The sequence below is a fragment of the Phlebotomus papatasi genome, chromosome 1, assembly GCF_024763615.1.
Source record: "Phlebotomus papatasi isolate M1 chromosome 1, Ppap_2.1, whole genome shotgun sequence".
NCBI lineage: Eukaryota > Metazoa > Arthropoda > Insecta > Diptera > Psychodidae > Phlebotomus > Phlebotomus papatasi.
The window spans coordinates 54,095,995-54,118,838 of NC_077222.1; the positions used below are offsets into that span (position 1 = coordinate 54,095,995).

The 22,844-nt window shown below is 34.7% G+C and overlaps 2 protein-coding genes across 2 annotated transcripts; one reads left to right on the plus strand and one right to left on the minus strand.

The window, feature by feature from the left end:
* The first annotated feature begins 7,577 nt into the window (after positions 1-7,577).
* Positions 7,578-14,266, plus strand: LOC129806754 (sarcosine dehydrogenase, mitochondrial). Its single transcript, XM_055855528.1, has 6 exons — positions 7,578-7,865; positions 7,941-9,385; positions 9,450-9,592; positions 9,658-9,912; positions 13,050-13,488; positions 13,554-14,266. Exons 1-6 carry the CDS (start codon positions 7,730-7,732, stop codon positions 13,812-13,814), a joined length of 2,679 nt encoding a protein of 892 aa, XP_055711503.1. The 5' UTR covers positions 7,578-7,729; the 3' UTR covers positions 13,815-14,266.
* LOC129806762 (ATP-dependent DNA helicase Q5) lies at positions 13,843-22,587 on the minus strand. Its single transcript, XM_055855537.1, has 3 exons — positions 22,382-22,587; positions 19,892-22,303; positions 13,843-13,989 (listed from the first exon to the last, which is right to left on the minus strand). The coding sequence occupies exons 1-3, from the start codon at positions 22,497-22,499 to the stop codon at positions 13,910-13,912; spliced, it is 2,610 nt and encodes an 869-aa protein (XP_055711512.1). The 5' UTR covers positions 22,500-22,587; the 3' UTR covers positions 13,843-13,909.
* Between the last annotated feature and the right edge of the window lie 257 nt (positions 22,588-22,844).

A 22,844-nucleotide genomic window follows, 5' to 3' on the forward strand; every position in this document is an offset into this window, starting at 1 on the left:
TTAGTCAAATCATTATTTTGAATATAATTACGGTTTTTATTTCTTTTTTATTTCTTATAAACTGAGCCATTTTTGCGCGAACACAATAGACCAATGAAATTAAAGGATAATTGTTTCTATTTTTATTAACACTAGTCTCTATTGGATCTCATAGTATCTAGTTTTATTTCTCATTTTTATATAAAACGACTTCGAAATCCATTTTGCAATTCAGGGGTTAAATGCCCCACTCTCCCCTATTACTAGAACTCTATGGAAAGTAGGGGAGACTGGGGCAAAATTTGTCAAAACGAAAATTTCAATATTCATTATTTTCTAAAATAAAAGAGACTGAGGCTTGAAATTTTTATTATAGATAGCCTTCATGAACCTTCTTAAACTTACAAAGTTTAAAGGGATTCGAGGAAGAATTATGTAAAATAAAAAATAATGAAATTTTGAGCCCTATTTTTGGAATATTTAGCTTACAGAAAATATCAATAGGGGAGACTTAGGCAAAAATTCAATATCTTCCAAGATAAATAAAATAGTGGCTTAAAATTTTTTCCATAGATAGCCTCCATAGGTCTTCTTCAGTGTCGTAAGTTTGTTAGAATTTCAACAAGGAATTTAGAAAATAAAAAATATCGAAATTTTGAGCTATATTTTTTAAATATTTTCCGTGCAGAAGATACCAATTATTAGCTACTTATATTAAATTTGATGCACTGGTGAATATTTTCCAAATTATCTGGATATTCTTTGAATACGAGTCCGCTATCTATTTTAGAATTTTACAAAGATCCTTTTCTCCAGAAATCCTTTTATTAAAAACGACCACTTGGGGTAAAAAGTAACAAAAGCTATAGAGCAAAAAGTAACAAAAACCGAAACAATTTCTGATGTCCCACGGTGAAAACAAACGTCAATGCTATGTGTCGCCACTCTTGTTGTTTGCATTGGTCAAACAATTTGCAGTCTTTTGTGTGTTTTTTGTAAAATAGCTTAAAATGCGCTTTTCTCGCTCAGATAGAGAAAACGGTGTTTTACAAAGGTGTAGAAGAATAAATTTCCTATGAAAATATGTAACCTCGGTATTTTACTTAAATTTACGGAATCCCGTAATAAAGCGAATCAAAATGTGTATTATGCCTGATACTATTTGCCCCAGCATTTTTGAGAATGATCACAAAATTACCTTTTAGAAAACGGCTCGATAAATTTCACAGAATTGTAGAGCGGTAAATTTCCTATAAAACTGTGCTAATTAGAAATTTTGGAGGTGCTCGGGTAGCTTTTAAAAAAATAAAATATCCGTTTTGTGACTTTTTTCCCCAGTCTCCCTTACTGATTAGCTCAATTTAAGCACATTTCTAATTAAAATAGAGAAAAATTATCTTCAACTAAGTTGTAGAGGAATAAATTTCCTATAAAAATACGTCTATTTGATATTTTTAACGTTTGCGAAAGCAAAACGTCACAAATTATCCGAAGACTGACAAAATTTGCCCCAGCAATTTTGAGAATCTCTACAAAATCGACTTTTAGAAAATGATTCGAAAATCACATTTCTTTCGAGATAGAGTAAAATAGTCTTCTGCAATGTTGTAGAACAGTAAATTTCCTATAAGAATATGCTCATTATAAAACGTTTAAGTTTTCTCAGAGCTCGTGAAAGAATCAAATATGCGTTTTGACAATTTTTGCCCCAGTCTCCCCTAATAAATACCTCATTTTTTGACCAAAGATTTTTAACTTAGATCAGAGAATATCTAGAGAAGAATACGACCCATAAAATTAGTAAGGTCTTGATCTCAGCTACAACTTACTAAAATTTAAAGACAAATATTCCACAACGAATTTTCGAAAATCGATTTTTTTATTATTCGGACCTTCGCCTAAATCGGATTAAATTGAGGTGTTAGAAGAGTTGTAGCATATAACGAGAGCTTTCCAAGTCACCAAAGAATTTCAAATTCTAAAGCTTTTAGGCCCGGCTAAACCATTCTAAATTTTGAGATCGATCGATGACATAGGGGCTCAGTTGTTAACAAAATTAAATTTGTTACACTAATTACACTCCTTATGTATTCTAATTTGAAGTTGTAAAGACATTAAAACAAAAATACCACACAAATTTGTTTGTATAGTGTATTACACATAATAACATTTCAATAAATTAGTTTTTCTTTACCATAATTAAATGCATGAATGAACTTGTTTATTTAATACAAATTAGAAAACTAATTTAAATATACACAAAAAACATTAAATTTATTAGTTTTCAGTTTTTAAATTAGTTCTTCATAAATGGGTAGAGAATAATATATAAACCAAATAGTTTTCATATTTTAATATCAGTTCTTCAGGTTTGAAAAAAAAAATGAAGTGTTTTTTGGCAACATTTTTAGTTCTGGTGGTCTTGCAAGGAGGTATAAAAAGACATTTGTTATTACTGTATAATTAATCGAATAAAATAATATTATTCTTTTAGGTGAAAGCTTTTTTGGTAGACAGTCTTCAAATTCGCGAAATTCTCTCCACCGTTCTTTGGATGATTACGATCTCGGTATATCGAACGATGATGATAGTGCAAATGAAGCAACAGTAGAACGACTTCTAGACAATTTAGAGGACAGAGGTAACATCCAAACTTTAAGATATTACTGTAAAATTACCTAATTTTAATTTATCCAAAATAATTATTGTAACCTGTAGAATTTGTGGTTCGTCTTGAGCGAAGGCGCGATACCGATAACGACTATCAATTGGAACATTGAATCTACTGAAGATGATTTAGATCTAACCGAAAATATTTCTTTTAAGAAACTTATCGATTTAAATTAATCTATGAGAAAGATTCTCAAGAATTTTTAAATTTGAATTTTGGTTGATAACAAAAATTAAAAACAATTTACTAAAATATTGCATTGTAATGGGTTTCTGAAATAGACAGTTTACTGAAATAAATAAAGCCATATAAAAAATCTTTTAATTCATTTCTAAATAAACTGATACTGATTCAAGAGTTAGATTTAAAGTCAAACAAGTCATAGCACAAAATTTTGGATAATTCCATTAAAATTATACAAAGAATGGATATTAAATAATCTTCAAAACATTCTAATATTGTGCAATTACAATATTTTTTCTAAATTAGCAAAATCCATTCAAATCAGTTTATCCAACATTCCACGCTGTCCAACTTTACAATGCTCAACCCAATTTGCAAGTTTGAAAAGAAAACTCAAGATAAAGTGAATCACGTTGTAAAAAAAAATATTTTCTCACTTCACGCTTATTAGTTTTGCTAATTATAAAATTTATAAATCTTTTACTTCCTAATGACCTTAAACTATAAAACTTAAAACTTTTTAACGTGAACCAGCAATTTTCATTCAAGTTTCAAGTGACTAAAAAGAATAAAGAAAATCACGTTAAGATGAAAATTTATTTGATAGGGATATTGATCTTCGTACTTTTGATAGGAGGTAATCTTATTATACAATTTTAAGAAGACATTTTCTTAACTATACGGTTTTGATCTTAATTTCAGGTGAATGCGAGACTGAATCATTTTTTAATACAAAAAAATTACTGACAGGTAAATTATTAACTCTTGAAATGTGATAAATTAATTAATTGATTGCTTTTGTTCTCTTTTAAGACTTTTGTAATATGGTTTGTCCTCATAAAAGTGAAGCGAATACAACACAAAATGATCCCAGAAATAATACCACAAATCTGATGCCTTTTCCGACTGTTCCACCTAATCCTAACAAGGATAACACTACAACAACATCGGCAAAAATTGTCTGAATATTATTGTGCTAAACTAAAAGAAAAGTAAATTTTAAGAGTTTTGGTACAATTTGATTAAGATTTTGTATATTTTGATGAGTTTAATCTATATTATTCTAAAGATCCCATTACAAAACATACTCGTTGAAAATCACTGCAAGTATTCTCAACAGCAAGGAGTTCATTGCTCCCAATATATGTTATCTCCTTGTGAAATGCATTTCGCTAAATGGGAAACAAAATGTTTTCCATCTAATTTCCAAAGATTCTGTTGTCAGTCAACATATATTGCAATTTTGATAGCAAATTATTGCGCAAAATTTCAATAAAAACACTAATCAATGTCGTCATAATATCAAAAATCTTTTTATTTTCTTTCTTCCATTTCTGAGAAAAATGACTCCAATGGGTCAGTTTGAAACTTGTTCAATTTTGCCACAAGTTATTATTCCATTATCGCGTTGAAAGCAGTTTATGAAATGCGCAAATTTCATCTTTGTCAGTTTCAACTGGATTGAGAGTCAGGAGATGCCTCAAGATTGGGAAAATACGAAAAACGTGCCTTTTGAATCATAACTCAAAAAAAATTATGGGCTATTTTGACGATAATTTGCGTTTTGTTTCAATAGTCCTTATCAATTGAGCTATGAGATGTGCCCCCAACGAACTGAAGTGCTTATTCGTCAGCATGTTGAAAAATTTTTGCATTGTTAACATAGCGTTACTGACTCAAGCGGTATTAGCCAAGCATACATCAATATGCGAAATAATCTTTTGAACAGCCATCACAATCAGTCCTTTTAGTTGTAATTCTTTCATGTTTGCTGCTATTGTAATTCTACAGTTTAAGCATCAATGATCAAACTCATATTTTTCTAGTCCGAATATCTCTAAATAAGCCACCAATACAAGTTCGAATGGATGATCCGTTGTGGTTAAGCCAGTTTCTAAGAACAGTTTGGAAACAAGATAACGTCTTAGCGTTCTTCTATGTAAAATCCTCTCTTTAGATCTTAAACTTGATTTTAAACTCATAAAACCAGTGATAAGCCCAAATAAGCTTATGGTAGCTGAGATTTTTTACAGATGGCCAAGAAATACGTGCTTCTCAGGGTTCTTGCAACTCGAAATACGGAAAAAATCAATTGACATTAGCTCCACATGAACGACTATGTTCGTCACTAGATCTTGACGAGTAATTCCCTTAACCGCCCAGAAGTACAGTACGACTCCAATAAAGTCAACACATTTGATTCTTATATACCTACAATATTGTAAGTTATTAATTGTTGTAAAGCGTGTCCCGGATTTAAATGTTAAGATTTCGACAAGAAGTTAGTCACAATTGGAATTGAGTTTTGTTTTGATTTTTTTGACGTTTCAAGAGAATTTCGTCAGCTTTTCATTTCTGAAAAAAATATTGAAAAAGGTTGTGTTTTGGCTGAGAAAAGTGATAAAAATGGAGAACTTGCGCAAATTGATCGTGGACACGTACCTAAAGAATCCAAAAGAGAGCTATTCTGAAATCGGAAGGATCACCGGAAAGTGTCCATCGACGGTGCGAAGGGTTATGTTAGGCTTGAAGGAACTCAAGACTGTTGTCCGGAAACCAGGATGTGGCAGAAAAGCTGGAGCTGTAGACAAAAGGATGGAGAAGAGAGTGTTGGCGCTTTTCCAGAAGCAACCTTACCTTTCAGTCAGAGATTTGGGCAAAAAACAATGTCAAATATGTAGATAAGAAGGTCAAGCCGCCGTGCACTCCAGAAGTCCGCCCCATTGAGAAATACTGGGGAATCTTGAAAGGAGACTTGAAGAAGAAGGCTAATCCAGCCAAAGATTTGCAGGACTTCGCACGAAAGTGGAAGAAAGTCGTGAGAGATCGTGGGGACGACCTTGTCCAGAGCCTTCGCAGGGGAGTAAAGAAGATGGTGCGAAGATTTCGCGGAGAAACCGCTTGAATAAAAAACCATAAAGTGGATTTGAATCACAATGAAATACCCTTTTAAGAAATATAAATACTATTTTTATATGTACTATAGTTTTTTAATGAGAGTCATTTGTCTTCTTCACATTTAAATCCGGGACACGCTTTAGTTACTATTTCACTCGTTAAAAATTGTCTCTGATTCTTACTTAACAAAAGTTGTTGAAAAGTTTACCGTTAAGCCTGGAATTTTACATATTTTTCATGGTGTTTAAAATCTTTAGGGGTTGACTCTATCGGAGTTGTACTGTACTTCATCTCGGCTTTGTACTCGCAATCATACTCTTTCAGTCATTATCAAAATCTCATGGCCAGAATAGGTGAAAATACGATTGAACACCGTTTTCAAAATCGATCATTTGGATTTAGAAATAGGACTAACCTTAACCTTCCTTATGACGTTTTTGCCAAGCTCCTCCATTACTGCAGAAGCCTGACCAATGCAAGATGAGAGTTCTGCTTTCATCCTACCATCACTCGTAAATAACAACCCAAGATACTTGGGGATCTCAGTGGCACAATAGGCAAGACCGTTGGGAGGTGAGATCTCTAACTCGACTCTCACAGTGGTGAGGTCGAGTCCCGCCCAGTTCAAAACAACAGAATGTCAGAAAGACATTTTCACTATGATAAAACGTAATAAAATGCACTGCTTCTACCCAAAAAAAACTTCAGGAGCACGGAAGAAGCATTCACCATGGAGAAGGCGTTCTTAGGCGATCTACGATCAGCAGATTTTACCAATACGAGCACATTGCAATACAAAATAAAGTTTGTTTTCATCAGTTACTGAGATTTTAACGAGTTTAAGAGACTGTTAATTTTTTTTCAGGTTAAACTGGTATTTTGATATTAACGAAAAAAGTAGACACAAGTTATAAAAAGCCATGATTTTTGCCAACAATAATTTAATTATTTAATGTCATGCAAAAATCTTTTTAACTATCTTTTTGGTTTGTGTTTCTTTGATAACACGTTTTAAGTGCATTTTTTAGATGAGATTCTCATACTTCACCTGTTGCTGTTGAAACCCGGAAGTAGAGGGGATGCATGACTTAGGTCCCCACCCAGATTCCGAAAACAACTACCAAAAAAATGACCGTATCGTCCGCCGTACGACAATTTTTGAAGAAAACACGGCATCAGATACTGGCTCATCTGATATTAGTGTATTATAGGTTTATTTTACATCTTTCGAAACTATGGTGTTTATACTGAAAAACTGTTTAAAAAGTTCGTTTCACTACCAGTGATCATCTTACCCGAGCAATGATAGGTGATCACACATTAGTTCGAATTCCTCAATACCTTCACCAAAAATCATGTAGCTAAAATGAGGTATTCGAATGAATCGCGTCCAATGAGCTTCATTACACTTAATTCCACTTCAGAGCAAAGGACGGATAATTCAGATAATTTAATCCTTTTAAAAGAAAAAAAATGCATGTTTGGAAATCTTACATTCTAATGCCCAACGCACAATAACTTTTGTTTAGTAAACATGTTTTTGACATTTCAATGGGAGTGAGTGAGATCTAGATCTAGTCATCTCGCTCATTCTCATGAGAAATTTTGAAAACATGTTTACAAACAAAAGTTATTGTGCGCTGGTCATAAAAGACCTAGTTTCTCAATGGGATATTGTTCTGTATTACTTGCACGTACAGTCAAGAAATCATAGGTCTTATAAGCACAAGTAAGCCTATCACTGGCGTTTTTTTTGGGAAAAGGGAAGGTTATCACACGATTCAGGTCGAGTTCATCTTATGGGAAATGATCGTGGCACCAGCTCCCCGTGTTACCCCACATCACCACAAAACATGTAGGTCTTGCGGATTGTAAAAGCATTCAGCACTCTCGCCATAGCTTCAGTATGAAAATCATCGAAAAAGTGTAAAGTTGCTTCATCATTTCTTCGCCATTTTTCTCAGTGGATAGAATTTAAAATTCATTTTAGGGATCAAAATGATCCGTTTCAGAGGATATTCCCTAGCTCAAAAATTATCTCAAAGTGTTGTGTTGTCGAGATTTTCGTCCACTAGCGCTTCGTACGAAAGGAAAAATCATATCCTACCTTACAGTGCAGATGTCGTTATAATTGGTAAGGCATTTGCCTTAGTGTTAATCAATTCATGTCCCAGTGAAAATTTCCTCTAAAATATTAAAACAAAAAAAGGTGGTGGTTCTGCTGGATGTCATGCCCTATATCACTTGACAAAGCGCGGCATTAAGGCTGTCTTAGTTGAGAGGAGCAAAATAACATCTGGAACAACATGGCATACGGCTGGTCTTGTCTGGCGCCTAAGACCAAATGATGTAGAAATTCAGTTGCTGGCCAGTTCGAGAAATTTATTTTTGAGCTTAGAATCTGAGACTGGTCTCGATCCAGGGTTCATTATGAATGGTGGTATTTTCATAGCACACAACGATGTCCGAATGGACGAATATCGACGCTTGGCAACAATTGGAAAATGTTTAAATGTTGAAAGTCATCTTCTAAGTCCCCAAGAGACAAAGAAACTCTTCCCACTGCTCGACGACAAATCCTTCACAGGGTCTCTTTATTCGCCCGGTGATGGTGTTATAGATCCCGCAATGCTTTGTACAGCACTAACGAGACAGGCCGTAAAGAATGGCGGAAAGGTGTTTGAGGAGTGTCCAGTATTGGAACTAGAAGTTGGCCAAGGATTCCTAGGACCTAAAGATATCCGTGGTGTAGTTACTCCATACGGAACCATAAAGACGAATACTGTAATCAATGCTACAGGTGTTTGGGCAAGGGATATTATTGAAAAGCATGGAGTTACCCTACCCCTAATACCTATGCGCCACGCCTACATTGTAAGTGAACCCATGGATGGTGTAAAGGGTTCGCCTAATATTAGAGATCATGACTTCTCAGTATACTTCCGTATACAAGGAGAATCTATCTGCTTAGGCGGCTACGAAAATTGTCCTGTGCTCATGGAGAAAGTCCCACCAGACTTTCAATTTGGCCTCTACGATCTCGACTGGACGGTATTTGAGTCAAACTACCAAGGGGCAGCAACATTGTGTCCACCCTTTGAATCTGCCGGTATTAAGAGCACCATCTGTGGACCTGAGTCCTTCACACCCGATCACAAACCCTTAATGGGCTGGGATCCCAGGCTCGATGGACTCTTCCACTCATGTGGCTACAACTCCGCTGGAATGATGCTTGGTGGAGGATGTGGGGAACAAGTAGCCGAATGGGTTATCAATGGAAGTCCTAGCCTACACATGTTCGCCTACGATGTCACCCGTTTTCTCCCCAAACAGACCCGTGATCACAATTGGGCAACGGAAAGAAGTCATGAGAGTTACGTGAAAAATTATGCAGTCGTCTTCCCCTACGATCAACCCGTAGCTGGACGAAACTTCTTGCAGGATCCCTTCCACCGGCAAATGATCCAGTATTTTGCAGTAATGGAGGAAAAGCAGGGTTGGGAACGGCCAGGGTACTTCCTAACGGACTGTTTTGCTAAAGTCCCACCATATGACTGGTACGGAAGCTACGGGCACAAAAAAGCACCTGATTCCTCATACGAAGATCAACTCAAGAAGGATCTAACTTTTGGATTTTCAGAAAATCACGATTTGGTAAGTTCGTTCAAACCTTTAAACCTACTCTCTTTTTTTTTAAACTGTTTGCTTTTCTACACAGATCGGAGAAGAAGCCACAGCGTGCAGAAACAATGTCGTGGTCTTCAATCTTAGCTACTTCTGCAAAGTCTATCTCACCGGACGTGATGCTGCTAAGGCTGCAGAGTACATTTTCACAGGGGATACCGCCAAACCCATTAACAAGTTAGAGAGGCCATAAGGTTTCCTTGAAATTTCCTTCAAATGAAGAATCTCTTCCAATTTTAAAGAACTATCTACACGTGCGCTCTCAACAATCGCGGCGGTGTGGAAGCCGATGTCACTGTGAGTGTCATCGATACGGGCATCGGAGAGCCTCATGCACCCATTCTCAAACGTCCTGGATACTACATTGTAGCTGGTGGTGCTTCTGCATATCACACAGTGAGTCATCTTAAGTATGCCCTCCTGGACAAAGCTTTTCGAGCACAAATAACGGACGTTACGCAAGATCTAGGAGTTTTGTCTCTTCAGGGAAGAAACAGGTGAGATATTTTCTCACATTTCAATTGATTTTGTCACAGATAAAATTTAGATACCTGTCGGTCAGAGGATAATTGGCTTATCTATTCTTATGGAATTCAAGAAAGCCGTTTACAAAATAGCCCCTAGCAGATTGATAAGATCTCAAAACGGCAAAGAAGAAAGCGATAATGTGTTTGAATTATTAGCATTACTTACATTTACGTAATTACCATAAATATGTTTATGTTTGCAGTAGAAGATTAATATTTTGTTAAGTATTTTCTAATCAGCTGCTTTGCTTTGCCACCAAGAAATCATGTCAGAGATGTCAGCAATTTTTCAGGAGAACCTTATCACGAGATTTCCTATATTGGCAGCTTGTTTGCAAACATTTACATAAACATTCCACTATTTATAATGATGAATTTTGCAGATTTAGTAAATTTTAATATTGAAGTTTGTAACCAAACATTTTACATATAGACTTTTAACGATTATAATCTACGTCATTTTCTGCTTTATTTTCAAAATCTATTCTAAAGCTTTTCCTATTCGGATGTCTTGTTGTATTTAGTCTGAAAAAGTTTGTAGTAAGTAGATACTCTTGCGATTTTGGATATACGATTCCCCATTTTCTACAATTTCTGAAGCTTTTTAATTTTCGCAAAGTAAAATGGGGTAATTTGGAATTATTTTTATTTTGGAAATTTAAAATATCCTCATTTTTTAGATGGGTAAAAAGAAAAAAAAAACACACACACACAAGGAAGTACTTTTGAATGTAGGAACTCAAATAGGCCCACGGGCTAATCCTCAAGGATATTTACCCTGTAAAATTTGGCAGTAAAGTTTTAGATAAAGGAAATATATGCAAAGGACCTTCAATCAACGATACCGAAATGTACAGGTTAAATATTTTTGAGGATTAGCCTGAATCTATTTCTATAATTCTAATTTCTATTCTATTCCTATTTCATATTTCTGTTTTTTTTTTTTTGAGTCTTTTCTTCGTAGGCTTGCTTTTCTCTTTGCCCATCTGGAACAGGAGGTAAATTCAAAATTCCATATTAGGATTCCAAATTACCTCATTTACTCTAAGGTCAAAATATTTTTTAATGCATTATAAGAACCTTATATAAAATATTAGGGTTAAAGAAACACCTATTGGCACTTTAAAAACGCGTATCAGGACCTCTTGAAACCCTACACCGTACCATTTAGTAATACAAACTTTGAACACATATCCTTATAGAAAAAGGTAGAATATTGAAAAACAAGTCATATTAACTTGCCTTTTCTTAGATATTTCAATATTTTGACGAAACTGCAAACTAGTGTTCCCTGCCGAATAGGTGTTCCTTCGACCCTAATTCTCCTAAGTTTATTATCTTTCAAACACGACTGTAAATTGTTGAAGAATATTAATATTTAGGTCTTTTAATTCGGCCTGCATAAATATAATAAATAATGATCAATTTTAAGCCATTCAAAAATATTCTAATGGTAGAAAACCATCCTTAATTGTAACTTTTTCAAAGTTACAATTAAGGAAATTAAGGAAATCGTAAAATGAAATCTAAAAAATCATTAAGCAGGCTTTTTATAGTTTGATCAACATAAAATGTTTTACGTCATTTGATAAAAATCCGACTCTTGTGGATGATTCCAAACTACCATAAGGATAATCAAATCTAGGATATTTTTTGCAGGAATCCAATTAATTCCTTATGGTGTCTACAACAATAGAAGCAATTTTTGTCAAGACTTTCCTGTTTTAAAAAATTCTGACGTTTCTGCCTACAAGGATAGGGGAAATTTTCTTTAAAAATGCATTTTTTTTCAAGAAATTATATATTCCTAATGTGCAGAGGCCTTTTTTAGCTAAGATATTTTCGAGAAAAAAAAACATTAAATTGGCTCGCAGCATATACTGTGCGTTTTCAGAAAGAGTTAAAGAACATTCATGACGGATATATTGACAAATTTGACTATCAGCTGGTAGGACCTAGAACCTATTCATTTTTTGGAATTTTTTCTTTGCTTTCTAAAGACTTTAATTTTTTTTAAATTTTTGTTCGATAAATATATTCTACGTAATATTTCAGAAAAATAATGGAAAATTTTTTAAGAAAGGATTATAATTCAATAATAAGCTAAAAATTAAATTATTGACATATTAACCTCCATTGGGCAAAGGGGTCAAAGAATAAATATCATGACACTAAATTTATTGCCTGGAACTTAAAATACAAACTTAATTTCAGTTATGAGAATCCTGATTGCAAAATCAAAATGTCAATTTTTGATGTTGGTGTAAAGAGACAACGTGTTTTCCTATTATTTTAGAATTTTTTAGAATTTAGTTTTCCGTATCCTTTTAGCTAGAGCTCTTGAAAGCACAATTTTAACAAAGGTGTTGAAGAAATTTAATGTTTGTGTGATAGCGGTCACCGCCGTCTTAGCGTTTTTGAGTTCTTTTAAGGATTATGGGGTTGAATTATAATTATTTTCATTTCGTATGAAAATTCAACTGAGTCGTAATATCCGTTTTTCAATGTCTCAAGGTAAAAAAGGCTCACAAGAGCTTTTTATTCATTCGATTGAGCAAATTTAGCTTCGTTGGAAAGGTCTTTGAATCTCTAAGAAGTCCGGAACTCATTCTAAATCGTTAAGAATCGATAACTAATCTGTTATGAACCTATAATCTTTTGTTTAAATTCAATTAAAATCCCTTATAGGCTATTTTGAGAAATCTTTTCACGAAATTTAAACAATAAAGTAGTTCTTTACGAAATGCCCGACCACGTGAGAACGATGCTTTATCCGTAAATTATACAACTAAAACATTTTATGTACACTTAACATTGAAGTGGCATTTTACGTCGATATCGATATCTACGTTAAGTGTAAAATCTACAAAAATTTAGCGTCTTATATTAATCACAATTTAGAGCTTTTTTATAAGCTGATACACTTTTTCATCTTTTTTTTTGTTGCAGCTTTATAAATAAAATAATATCCATCTTTTAAATCTTACCCGTGATTTTCCAACAGGTCTTTGATAGCAGCTTTTGTCTATAATAAAATAGAATTTATATCGAATCTAATCACATGTCATCTAAATCTGAACATATACCACAAATTTTTCAAATTCCAGTCGAGAAATTCTGGAAAAGCTCACAGATTACGACTTAAGCAACGACAATCTTCCGCCAAATAGCACAGCCATCGTAAAACTGAGATTACCATCCGGAGAATACCAAAATGTTCGAGTGGTACGTGTTAGTTTTGTCGGTGAATTGGGCTACGAATTACATATCCCGAAAGCATTTTGTGAACAAGTTTTCAATGCTGTGATGGATGCTGGAGCTCCTATGGGTCTCAGGAATGCCGGCTATCGATCTCTGTATTCGCTGAGCAGTGAAAAAGGATATCATTTGTGGGGTTTTGATCTGCGATCCGATGATACACCCATTGAAGCCAATTTGGGATTTACATGCAGAAAAACTGGCGAGTACAAAGGCAAAGCCGTAATTGATAAACAACGTGCTGAGGGAATTTACAAGAAATTGGCATTTTTCACCGTTGAAGAACAAGTAAGAGATTAATTTGATAAGAATATTTGAAAATTGAACTATCCTTCCGATTTTCCGTTTTGTAGATTCCAATTTGGGGACTTGAGACAATTTACCGAGATGGCGAAATTGTGGGACATTTGCGCCGCGGAGAATATGGATACACTCTGCAAAAGCCCATTGGCCAGGGATATGTCCGGAAGCCAAATGGTGAGAAGATGGATGATGATTTTCTCAAGACTGGAAATTATGAAATTGAAATAATGGGCCGACTCTACAAAGCCACATGTCACTTGAGGAGTCCATTTGATAAGAAAAACGCCAGAATTCAGGGCAATTACAATTAATTTGAACAATAAAAATATAGCCATCGTATTAAACACAAATAAAGGCAATTTAATCTTCTTCAAAATAAAACTGTGCAAAAAATACACTCACCCAGCTACATAAAATCTTTCTCGGTCCTGATAAATGATGCCTTGCTAAAAATATCCTCAACTGTTCGCTTGATAACCGATTTATCTGAGGAAAGAAAAGAAAGACAAAAAAATCTTTAAAAACAACGCAACGTAATTAAAGACAATAGTTTATTTTAAGTAAAAAAAAATATAACTTTATTACAATGAAAAACGAAAAAAATCTAATAAAGCAATTTTTTCATGTCATTTTAAATAAAAACTGGGTATTTTTCATAAAGTTTAAATTAAAAAGAATGATTATTACACTTTGAAAACTTGACATTTTATTGTAAAATTTAAACTAAGGACACAATTGTTTAATAAATATATAATGCAACATATATATTTAGATAAACCCCTTTAATCATATGATAAAAGCAACATAGACAAATATTAGGTCTGGAGGATCGAGTCAAAACTATTCATAATGGTTCATTAGCTTCTTAATGAACTTAATGTCATTAAGACCTAGCTTACTTGCTGTAGCGAACACTGATGCATTTTTAACACTCAAGAATATTTTAAACTATGAGTAACGCTAATTATTTAAAAATATATTTTAATAACCGGCCTTCAGGAACTGGCCTTAACCGGCTAATATTTAGTCCGAACTGAATACCGCTTTAGAGGGAACTCATAGGGTTCCTAAGCAATCCCTGGAGATTCGTTTTGATTGATCGCCTCATTCTTATATTGTCCCTTATCTTATCTGAGAAAATCTACCGATAGTTACAATTTCTCAAAAACTAATGCCCTTGACAAGACTTAAACTTAAGTCGAGAGACGGTTTAGTAGGAATGTAGTAGGGAATGTAGTCTAATTATAATTAGACTACATTCCCATTAGTTTCCTACTAAACCATCTCTCGGCTTAAGTCAAGAGATGACTTAACGTAATTAAATGTAAAATAATAATTAGTCATCTCTTGACTTAAGCCATAGGTGTGTCCAGCAGATAATGCACCAATTTCATTGAAATGTCTTCTTGATATAGATAGTATAGAGGATAGACTAACACCCTAGACACATTTACCACTTAAGTCAAGAGACGGCTCAGCGCTATTATAATCAAAATAATTATATGATTACATTTCCATAATTTTCTGACTAATCCATCTCTCGGCTTAGTGGGCAACTGAATTGAATTTAGTCGAATCATTATTGTGATTATAATTACGTTAAGCTGTCTTTCGGCTTAAATCGTAAGTATGTCTAGGGCAAAAGACTTAACTAAGTGACTTTTTTTCTTTGACCAAAATTTTTTTTAAGTAAAATGCGTATTATAAATTTTACCAAAATTTAACTCTTTTATGTTATCTTTATGTTAAAAGGACAATATTTAGATATTTTAATGTTATATTGACTCTGCCAAAGATATTTTTTTTCAAAGCAGGCTCTGAAAGTCCCAACAGCTGAATTTTGAACATTTTTAAAAGAAAAATGTTTAAAATGGGAAACGGACCGGCCTATGAAGAAAATTTGCGGAGGATATAGACTCCAGACTGTCCGCCAGGATCTTCTCCTAAACACGTTCTCCAAAACACAACTGTTCACTAAAGAGAGAGTAATATTATTTCCTATTTGTTTTGTATTTTACAGCAGAGCCTTAAATGCTTGATTTAATTTCTCCTTATACGACCGGAAAATTCGCCATTTTGAATTTTTGAAAGTCAAAGTTCAACCACTGAGGGCCTGTTTTTCAACCGTTTTTTTTTAATTTGTATATTTCGAAAAGGTCTTTAAATTTTTAATTCGACAGCATCGATCTCAATTAGTAATAAATCGGTAAAGCTCTGGTAGTATTTTATTCGAAAGTTTTTATTCATTGGTCATATAGGTCATATTCATTTTTTCGATGTGGAAGTAAAACGGTAACAACTGCCGAATTCCAGTCCCGATCCTCGGTGACACACCCCCCCCCCCCCCCATAAGTCTTTATTGTCTAGAGAACTCTGTTCCTCTATCCGCCACTCCCTCCTTTCCCTCTAAAACCATGTTTCTTTTAAGTTTCCTTGAAATCAGTTCAAATATTTTTTTTTCATTTTCTGATATGCTTTGAAGGTAGCACAGGTGAACATTTCTATCATACCTATGACCTAAAAATTCACCTTTTTGAATTTTTGAAGCAGTTATGCGCCTAAAAATCATGCGAAAAGGTAATTCACGGCGAGATTTATCTCATGAGTTCGAGCATTCCGCAAAATTGGAACGTTTTTCCATCTCTTTTTATATACTAGAAATCCATTCATAAATTGATCAAAATTCAGCTCAGAGTTCTCAGAGACATCAAACTATTATATTTATCCCTTTTCACACGGGACAGGACAGGGTAGTATTTTGATAAACTTTTGAAAAGAAAAACATCTATTGCCGCAGAAAATTATAATGTCTGCTTATGCCAATGATAAGAAAAGAATATTTAACACAGCGACTTGTTCCAAAAACATTTTATTAAATTATCTTCTTTACAAAATACAAAAAAAAATAACTAAGTTGATTTTTTTATTTCTTCATAGATTTAGAGAAAAAAGCTTTTGATATAAAAAAAAATGTTTTAAACTATAGACATAGACCAACATATTTTTTCTGATTTGTTTAGTTCAGAGAGAACTAAATAATCTTTTAATTTTTTATTGCTCGAACCAAAAGCGAGAGTATTATATACAATCCGCTTTTTTCAACTTGTTATCAGATTAGAAATCGAATGGTAAGAGATATTAACGTCCGGTGTTCGATGACCCCTCATAAAAACATTATCTAGAGACGTTTTTTTCACTAAATTTTTGCCCTCACCTTTTACCTTTCCACCCAAATCCATGATTTTTGGTTTATTTCAAAAACAGTTCAATGATTCAATGACCAGTTTAAATCGGTAGGAAACTGGTATGCACCCAAAAATTCACAAAATAAGGTAAACATCCTAATTCAAAACCATTTTCAGACGCTTTAACTTTGACAGAAGATTCAACACATTAAGTTCATATTTTTTTTGAAATCAATTACATAAATTTGCTCCTTGACTCTTCTACAATGTTACTGTTTAGTGAAAATTTTTTAGATATAATTTGAAAACTTCTTAAATACAAGAAAAATACGCGAGCGTAAAATGCTTCTATTGGAAATAAATTAATCTAAATGGAGACAAGGGAAAGTTTCTAATTGGAGACAAACAGTGTAAGTGAAACCTCGACGAAAGGCTTCCAAAACCTTGTTGAGTTGCTCTTGAGTTCATGATTTGTTCTTATTCCTGGTCTTTCCTCCTTTCCCATATAAAACAATAGAAAAATCTCTCCAAGAAAATCATATTTCCAGAGTTTCCTATTGAAGCATTTGCAGACACTTCAGAAAAACCCTTTTTGTTCACGAAATAGGCGATTATTTCATTTGAAAACTTCACGTACCGTTAACAATAAAGATTAGCACTTAATTTAACTAAAATTAACTAGAAATGTGACATGAAATGTTAAACAAAACGAATCAACAGCAGTCCCCTCATTGTGTTTTTCATTGAGAAATATGGTCGATCGATGAAAAATTCGATGGTGAAAAGGTACACTTTTAATTTTTCTGAGAAATTAACAAATTAAAATTTGGGAATATGAAGGGATTTTTGCTTTATTTGGAGCAAAATTAACTAAATAATGAAACTGTGGTATAGAAAATTATATTAATAATAATTTAGTACTGTATTTATCATGGAAAAAATGACGTTTCCATTTGGAATAGCGAAAAGTTTCCATTTGAAGCAGGTTTTGAATTAACTTAATTTACCCTAATTATTCACGTTCGAAGAAGCATTATCTAGTCAGCTTAAAGATCCGCAAAGCTGTCATCATTTGCCATTTCTTTCTTACGCATTTACATTGCAAGCTTTTAAAGAAATCTTATAAGATCTATCGTATTATCTTTTAACTCAGATTGAGAAACTTTTAATATTAACGCTAAGCATATTTAACTTTGAACTCTAATTTTTCCTAATTATATAAAATTTAGATAATTGAAGAAGTAATTGAATAATTATAAAAGCGATACGAGTCAAAATCACGAACGTCAAAATCCCGAAATTCAAAAATCCCAAATGGTCAAAATACTGAAGGGTATGAAATTATACGAGAAATAATACGTAGAATAATTTCTGAAAGTCGGAGTAGCTATGATACTTTTAAGAATTCAGCATTTTGCCGTTCGGGATTTTGGCTTTCTGGATTTTGGCTTTCTGGATTTTGGCTTTTCGGGATTTTGACCAATTCAAGATTACGATCCGTTCGAGAATTTGGCTCTCAGGATTTCGATCCATTCGGGATTTTGGTTTTCAAGATTTTGGCTTTTCAGGATTTTGGCTTTGAGGATTTTGCCTTTTCGAGTTTTTAGCTTTCGGGATTTTGACCCTTCCAAGATTTAGATCCATTTGGGATTTCGGCTTTCAAGATTTTGTATTTTCCGGGATTTTGATGTTCGGGATTTTGGCCCATTCAAGATTTCGATTCATTCGGGATTTTGGATTTGATGATTTTGGCTTTACGGGATTTTGGTCCATTAAAGATTTCAATCCATTCGGGATTTTGGCCTTGAAGATGTTGGTTTTCGGGATTGTGGCTTTCAGAATTTTGGCTTTTCGGAATTTTGGCTTTTCGGGGTTTTGACGTTCGGGATTTTGGCCCATTCAAGATTTCGACCCATTTAGGATTTTGATTTTCAAGATTTTGACATTTCGGGATTTTGGCCCATTCAAGTTTTCGATCCATTCGGGATTTTGGCTTTCTGGATTTTGGCTTTTCGGGATTTTGGCTTTTTGGGATTTTGACCCATTCAAGATTTCGATCCGTTCGGGATTTCAGCTTTCTGGATTTTGACTTTTCGGTATTTTGGTCCATTTAAGATTTCGATCCATTTAGGATTTCGGCTTTCAAGATTTTGGTTTTTCGGGGTTTTGAAATTCAAAATTTTGGCTTCTCGGGATTTTAACGTTCGGGATTTTGGCTTTTTGGGATTTTGGCTTTCGGTATTTTGGTTTTTTCAAGAAATTGGCTTTGGAATTTTGGCTTTTAGAATTTTGATGTTCGGGATTTTGGCATTCAGGATTTTGGCCGGAACCTCAAAAAAAGATATCCTTACATATTTTGTAAGTTGCATTCCCTATGTATAAGAATACCATAAAAATTACTTAAAATATTTTTCATAAAATAGCTTTCAGGATTTTGGTTTTTCGGGATTTTGACCCATTCAAGATTTCGATCCATTTGGGATTTCGACTTTCAAGATTTTCTTTTTTCGCGATTTTGACATTCGGGATTTTGGCCCATTCAAGATTTCGATCCATTTGGGATTTCGGCTTTCATGATTTTCTTTTTTCGGGATTTTGGCTTTTCGGAATTTTGACGATCGGGATTTTGGTCCATTCAAGATTTCGACTTTCAAGATTTTGGTTTTTCGGGATTATGGAATTCAGAATTTTGGCTTTTCGGGATTTTGGCTTTTTGGGATTTTGGCTTTCGAGATTGTGGCTTTTCAAGATTTTGGCTTTCGGAATTTTGGCTTTTAGAGTTTTGATGTTCGGGATTTTGGCATTCAAGATTTTGGCCAGGACCCCAAAAAAGATATCCTTACGTCTTTTGTAAACTGCATTTCGTAAGTATAAGAAGACCATAAAAATTACTCTAAATATTTTTAAACAAGTTACGTCGATTATCACAAAATAAATTAAATAATTTACTAAATTTATCTTTAGACGACATATTTAAATGTTGATAAAAATCAGCATATGCCCCTGTAATACCGGAAGAGCGAAATCTTTGTTTAGACTGCGTGCGGCATTTAAGAAAAAAAAAACAATAATATCAACTTGGAGAATCTGAAGTCACGATATCTTTAACCTTATGGCCCTTAGGCCCTTAAAATGTATATTTTTTTTAAATAAGGAAAGAAAAACAGAAAAATATTGCGTATGAAATGAAAAAATTCACTCACCAGCTCGCGTATCGTAAAATTTGTGTGAAAGATGCTTGGCGAGCTTCTTGAAGATTTCTTTGGAGTCAAATCTCTTCTCTCGATAGTATGGCATCAGGTAACCCACTACAAGTTCCGCCAACTTGCTCTTCTGTGCCTTCACGTGCTTCTCATCCCGCGGCGGCTTTTCCTCCTTTGGCGCTACAACGACTTTCCTCTCGACCTTCTCCACTTGATCGAGATATTCCTGAGTTTGGGGCGATATTTCAATTGGGAGATCATATTTATGGCGCTTTTCGGGCTTTGCCTCAACCGGATCATCCTCAAGGGGCCTCTTCTGAGGCATTTCAGGCTTATCCTCTTTTTCCTCTTGCCGAATGGGTTTACTGATCTTCTCGAGGATTTCACTCAAAGCAGGTACTACTTTCTCCTCAATTTTATCATTTTCATCCTGAAGGGGAGTGGTTTCACTCATGTCTTCTTCTTGTTCATTTTCTGTTACTTCGGTTTCTTTGTTATTTTGTGAAGTCTCAAAGAAACTCTTGAGGGATGTTTGTTTCATGTAATCCTTCTTGAGATGTTTATGAGGTTTTCTCTTCTCAACACTCGTTTTGGACTTTTCCTTTGTGACATCCTTAGGCTCTTCTCGTGGTTCCTTCTTCTTTGGCTGATAATTCACAAATGATTCATAGCACAAATTCTTTGCTGTTGATCCCTTTATCTCAGCCATCAACTTTGCTGCTGATCTTCTGTAGAGGGAAATGACTTTGTTAACTGTAAATATCTTATACTCAAGCTCCACGCCAATATCCTCAAAATCTCGATAGATCAGGGTATCGGGAATTGTGTCATCTTTCTCTCCTGCATCATAATTCTTCTTCAGAAGATCTGCTATCATACTCAAATAACTCTCTCTCAGAGATATTGTCAATCCAATAATTTTTGTCTCGGTATTTAGGGCATGTTTTACCCGAGAAATTCTTGCTGATGCAAATTCTCGCTCTAGACGCTGTTCAGCAGCTTGCTTCCTTGCGGCAAATTCCTTCTGAATCAGTGACATTCTCTCCTTCTTGGCCCTTTGTTCCCTCGATGATGACGAATCACTGTCAGAATACTCAGATTCTGCCTGTTTTTGTGCTCTCTTTCCACCCTCATACAAATCCTCACAGTAATCATCATAGTCGTAAGACAATTTGCCCCCAATTCGGCCCGTAGATGAGAGAGAATGGAATTTCTCAAGAGCTGAAGCACTCTGTTTGGGATTTTTGCATACATCGCATCTATTGATGCAGACTGGAGTTTCATCTCCGAAATAGTCAGCAAAAAATTTATGCCTGCACTCAACAGTTTCACAGTACTTCACCATCTTCTCAAAATTCTTGAGATTCTGCTTCGCCTTATCAGCACTCTCGTCCGTGCGTGACTTGGCGATGTCTTGTTTGAGCAGAAACTCCACGGAATTTGTCTCACTTCTGCAGTAGTACAGACGACAATAAGATTTTTTTCCATCCCTTCCAGCCCTCCCAGATTCCTGATAGTACCCTGCAATGCTCTGCGGAATGTCCCAGTGGACGACAAATCGCACAGCAGACTTATCTACGCCCATCCCAAAGGAAATTGTAGCACAAATAACCGGATACTTTCCCGACATCCACTCTTCCTGCGCAGTTATCCGTTCGGCAGGCTTCAAGCCTGCATGATAGGGAAATGTAACCAGACCGCAATTTGTAAGATTCTTGGCCACTCGTTCCACCTGATCCCGTGTCCGGCAGTAAATAATGCCACATGGAACACCCCCAACCCCAGGTTCTCTGCACTGCATTATGAATTCCTTGAGGTGCTGAAAGTCATTGTTGATGGAGTTCTTGTATATCACATCATAAAAGAGATTCTCCCGGAAGCAGGGTGTTGTGAATTTCGAGATGGGCTCTTTAAAATGCAAATTGGCCACAATGTCCTTCACAACTTCCCGTGAAGCTGTGGCCGTTAGGGCTACCCAGGGAATATTTGGGAATTTACTACGCAAATCACCGAGTTTGAGGTAATCTTTCCGGAAATCATGTCCCCACTGGGAGATACAGTGAGCCTCATCTACAACAAAATACGCCACTTTGTTATACTTGATCATGTGCTCAATAAGCTCAGTAAATATCCATGTTGCTGCAAATTCAGGCGTAATGTAGAGAAATCTAATGCTAGGTCTAACAGACTTGAGATCTGCAAAAACCTCACCACGTTCCTTCGTGGTCATCTTTGAGTTTATCGACTCTGCCCGGATTCTGAGCTTTGTCAGGTGGTCCAATTGATCTTTTATCAGAGCCAAAAGCGGTGAAAATACCAATGTTACCTTGTTTTCCTGCAACACACCAGGTAGCTGGAAGCACAGAGACTTCCCTGAGCCCGTTGGCATAGACACAAACACGTCATTTTTGCCTGAAAATTGAAAAAAATTATCAGTCTCATTGGCAAACTCCGCCGGACATTTTTTTCACTTCGACAGACAATACAAACCTTTCAAAATAGTCCTTATTGCATCTCTCTGTAGTTTTGAACGGAACGTGGTGTGATGGAAGTATTCCTTGAGCTTTGCCTCCAAATCAACATCCCGTGGGGATGATTTTCCACTCATTTTGTGCACTTTTTTTCCGAGAATTTTTTATGAGAAAAAAGGCATGCAAAACAAATTTTTGACCGCTGGAAAATGACAGTTGAATCGACTGGCATGCTGCGGTGTGCGATAGCTGAACTTTTAAACATGTTTCACAAATTCAAATACTGAATGTAACGATTTTCCTTGGAGTTTTTCAGTATTTTTACAGATTTTGCACCTTAATATAATATTTTTATGCATGACTTTGTTTAAATAATTATTAAGTTTCATTATCACTTCTGAGGATCGGAAAAAACTGAAGGTACAACATAATAATAATTATTATTATCTAATGAAACATGTGTTTCATGTTTGTTTCAAACC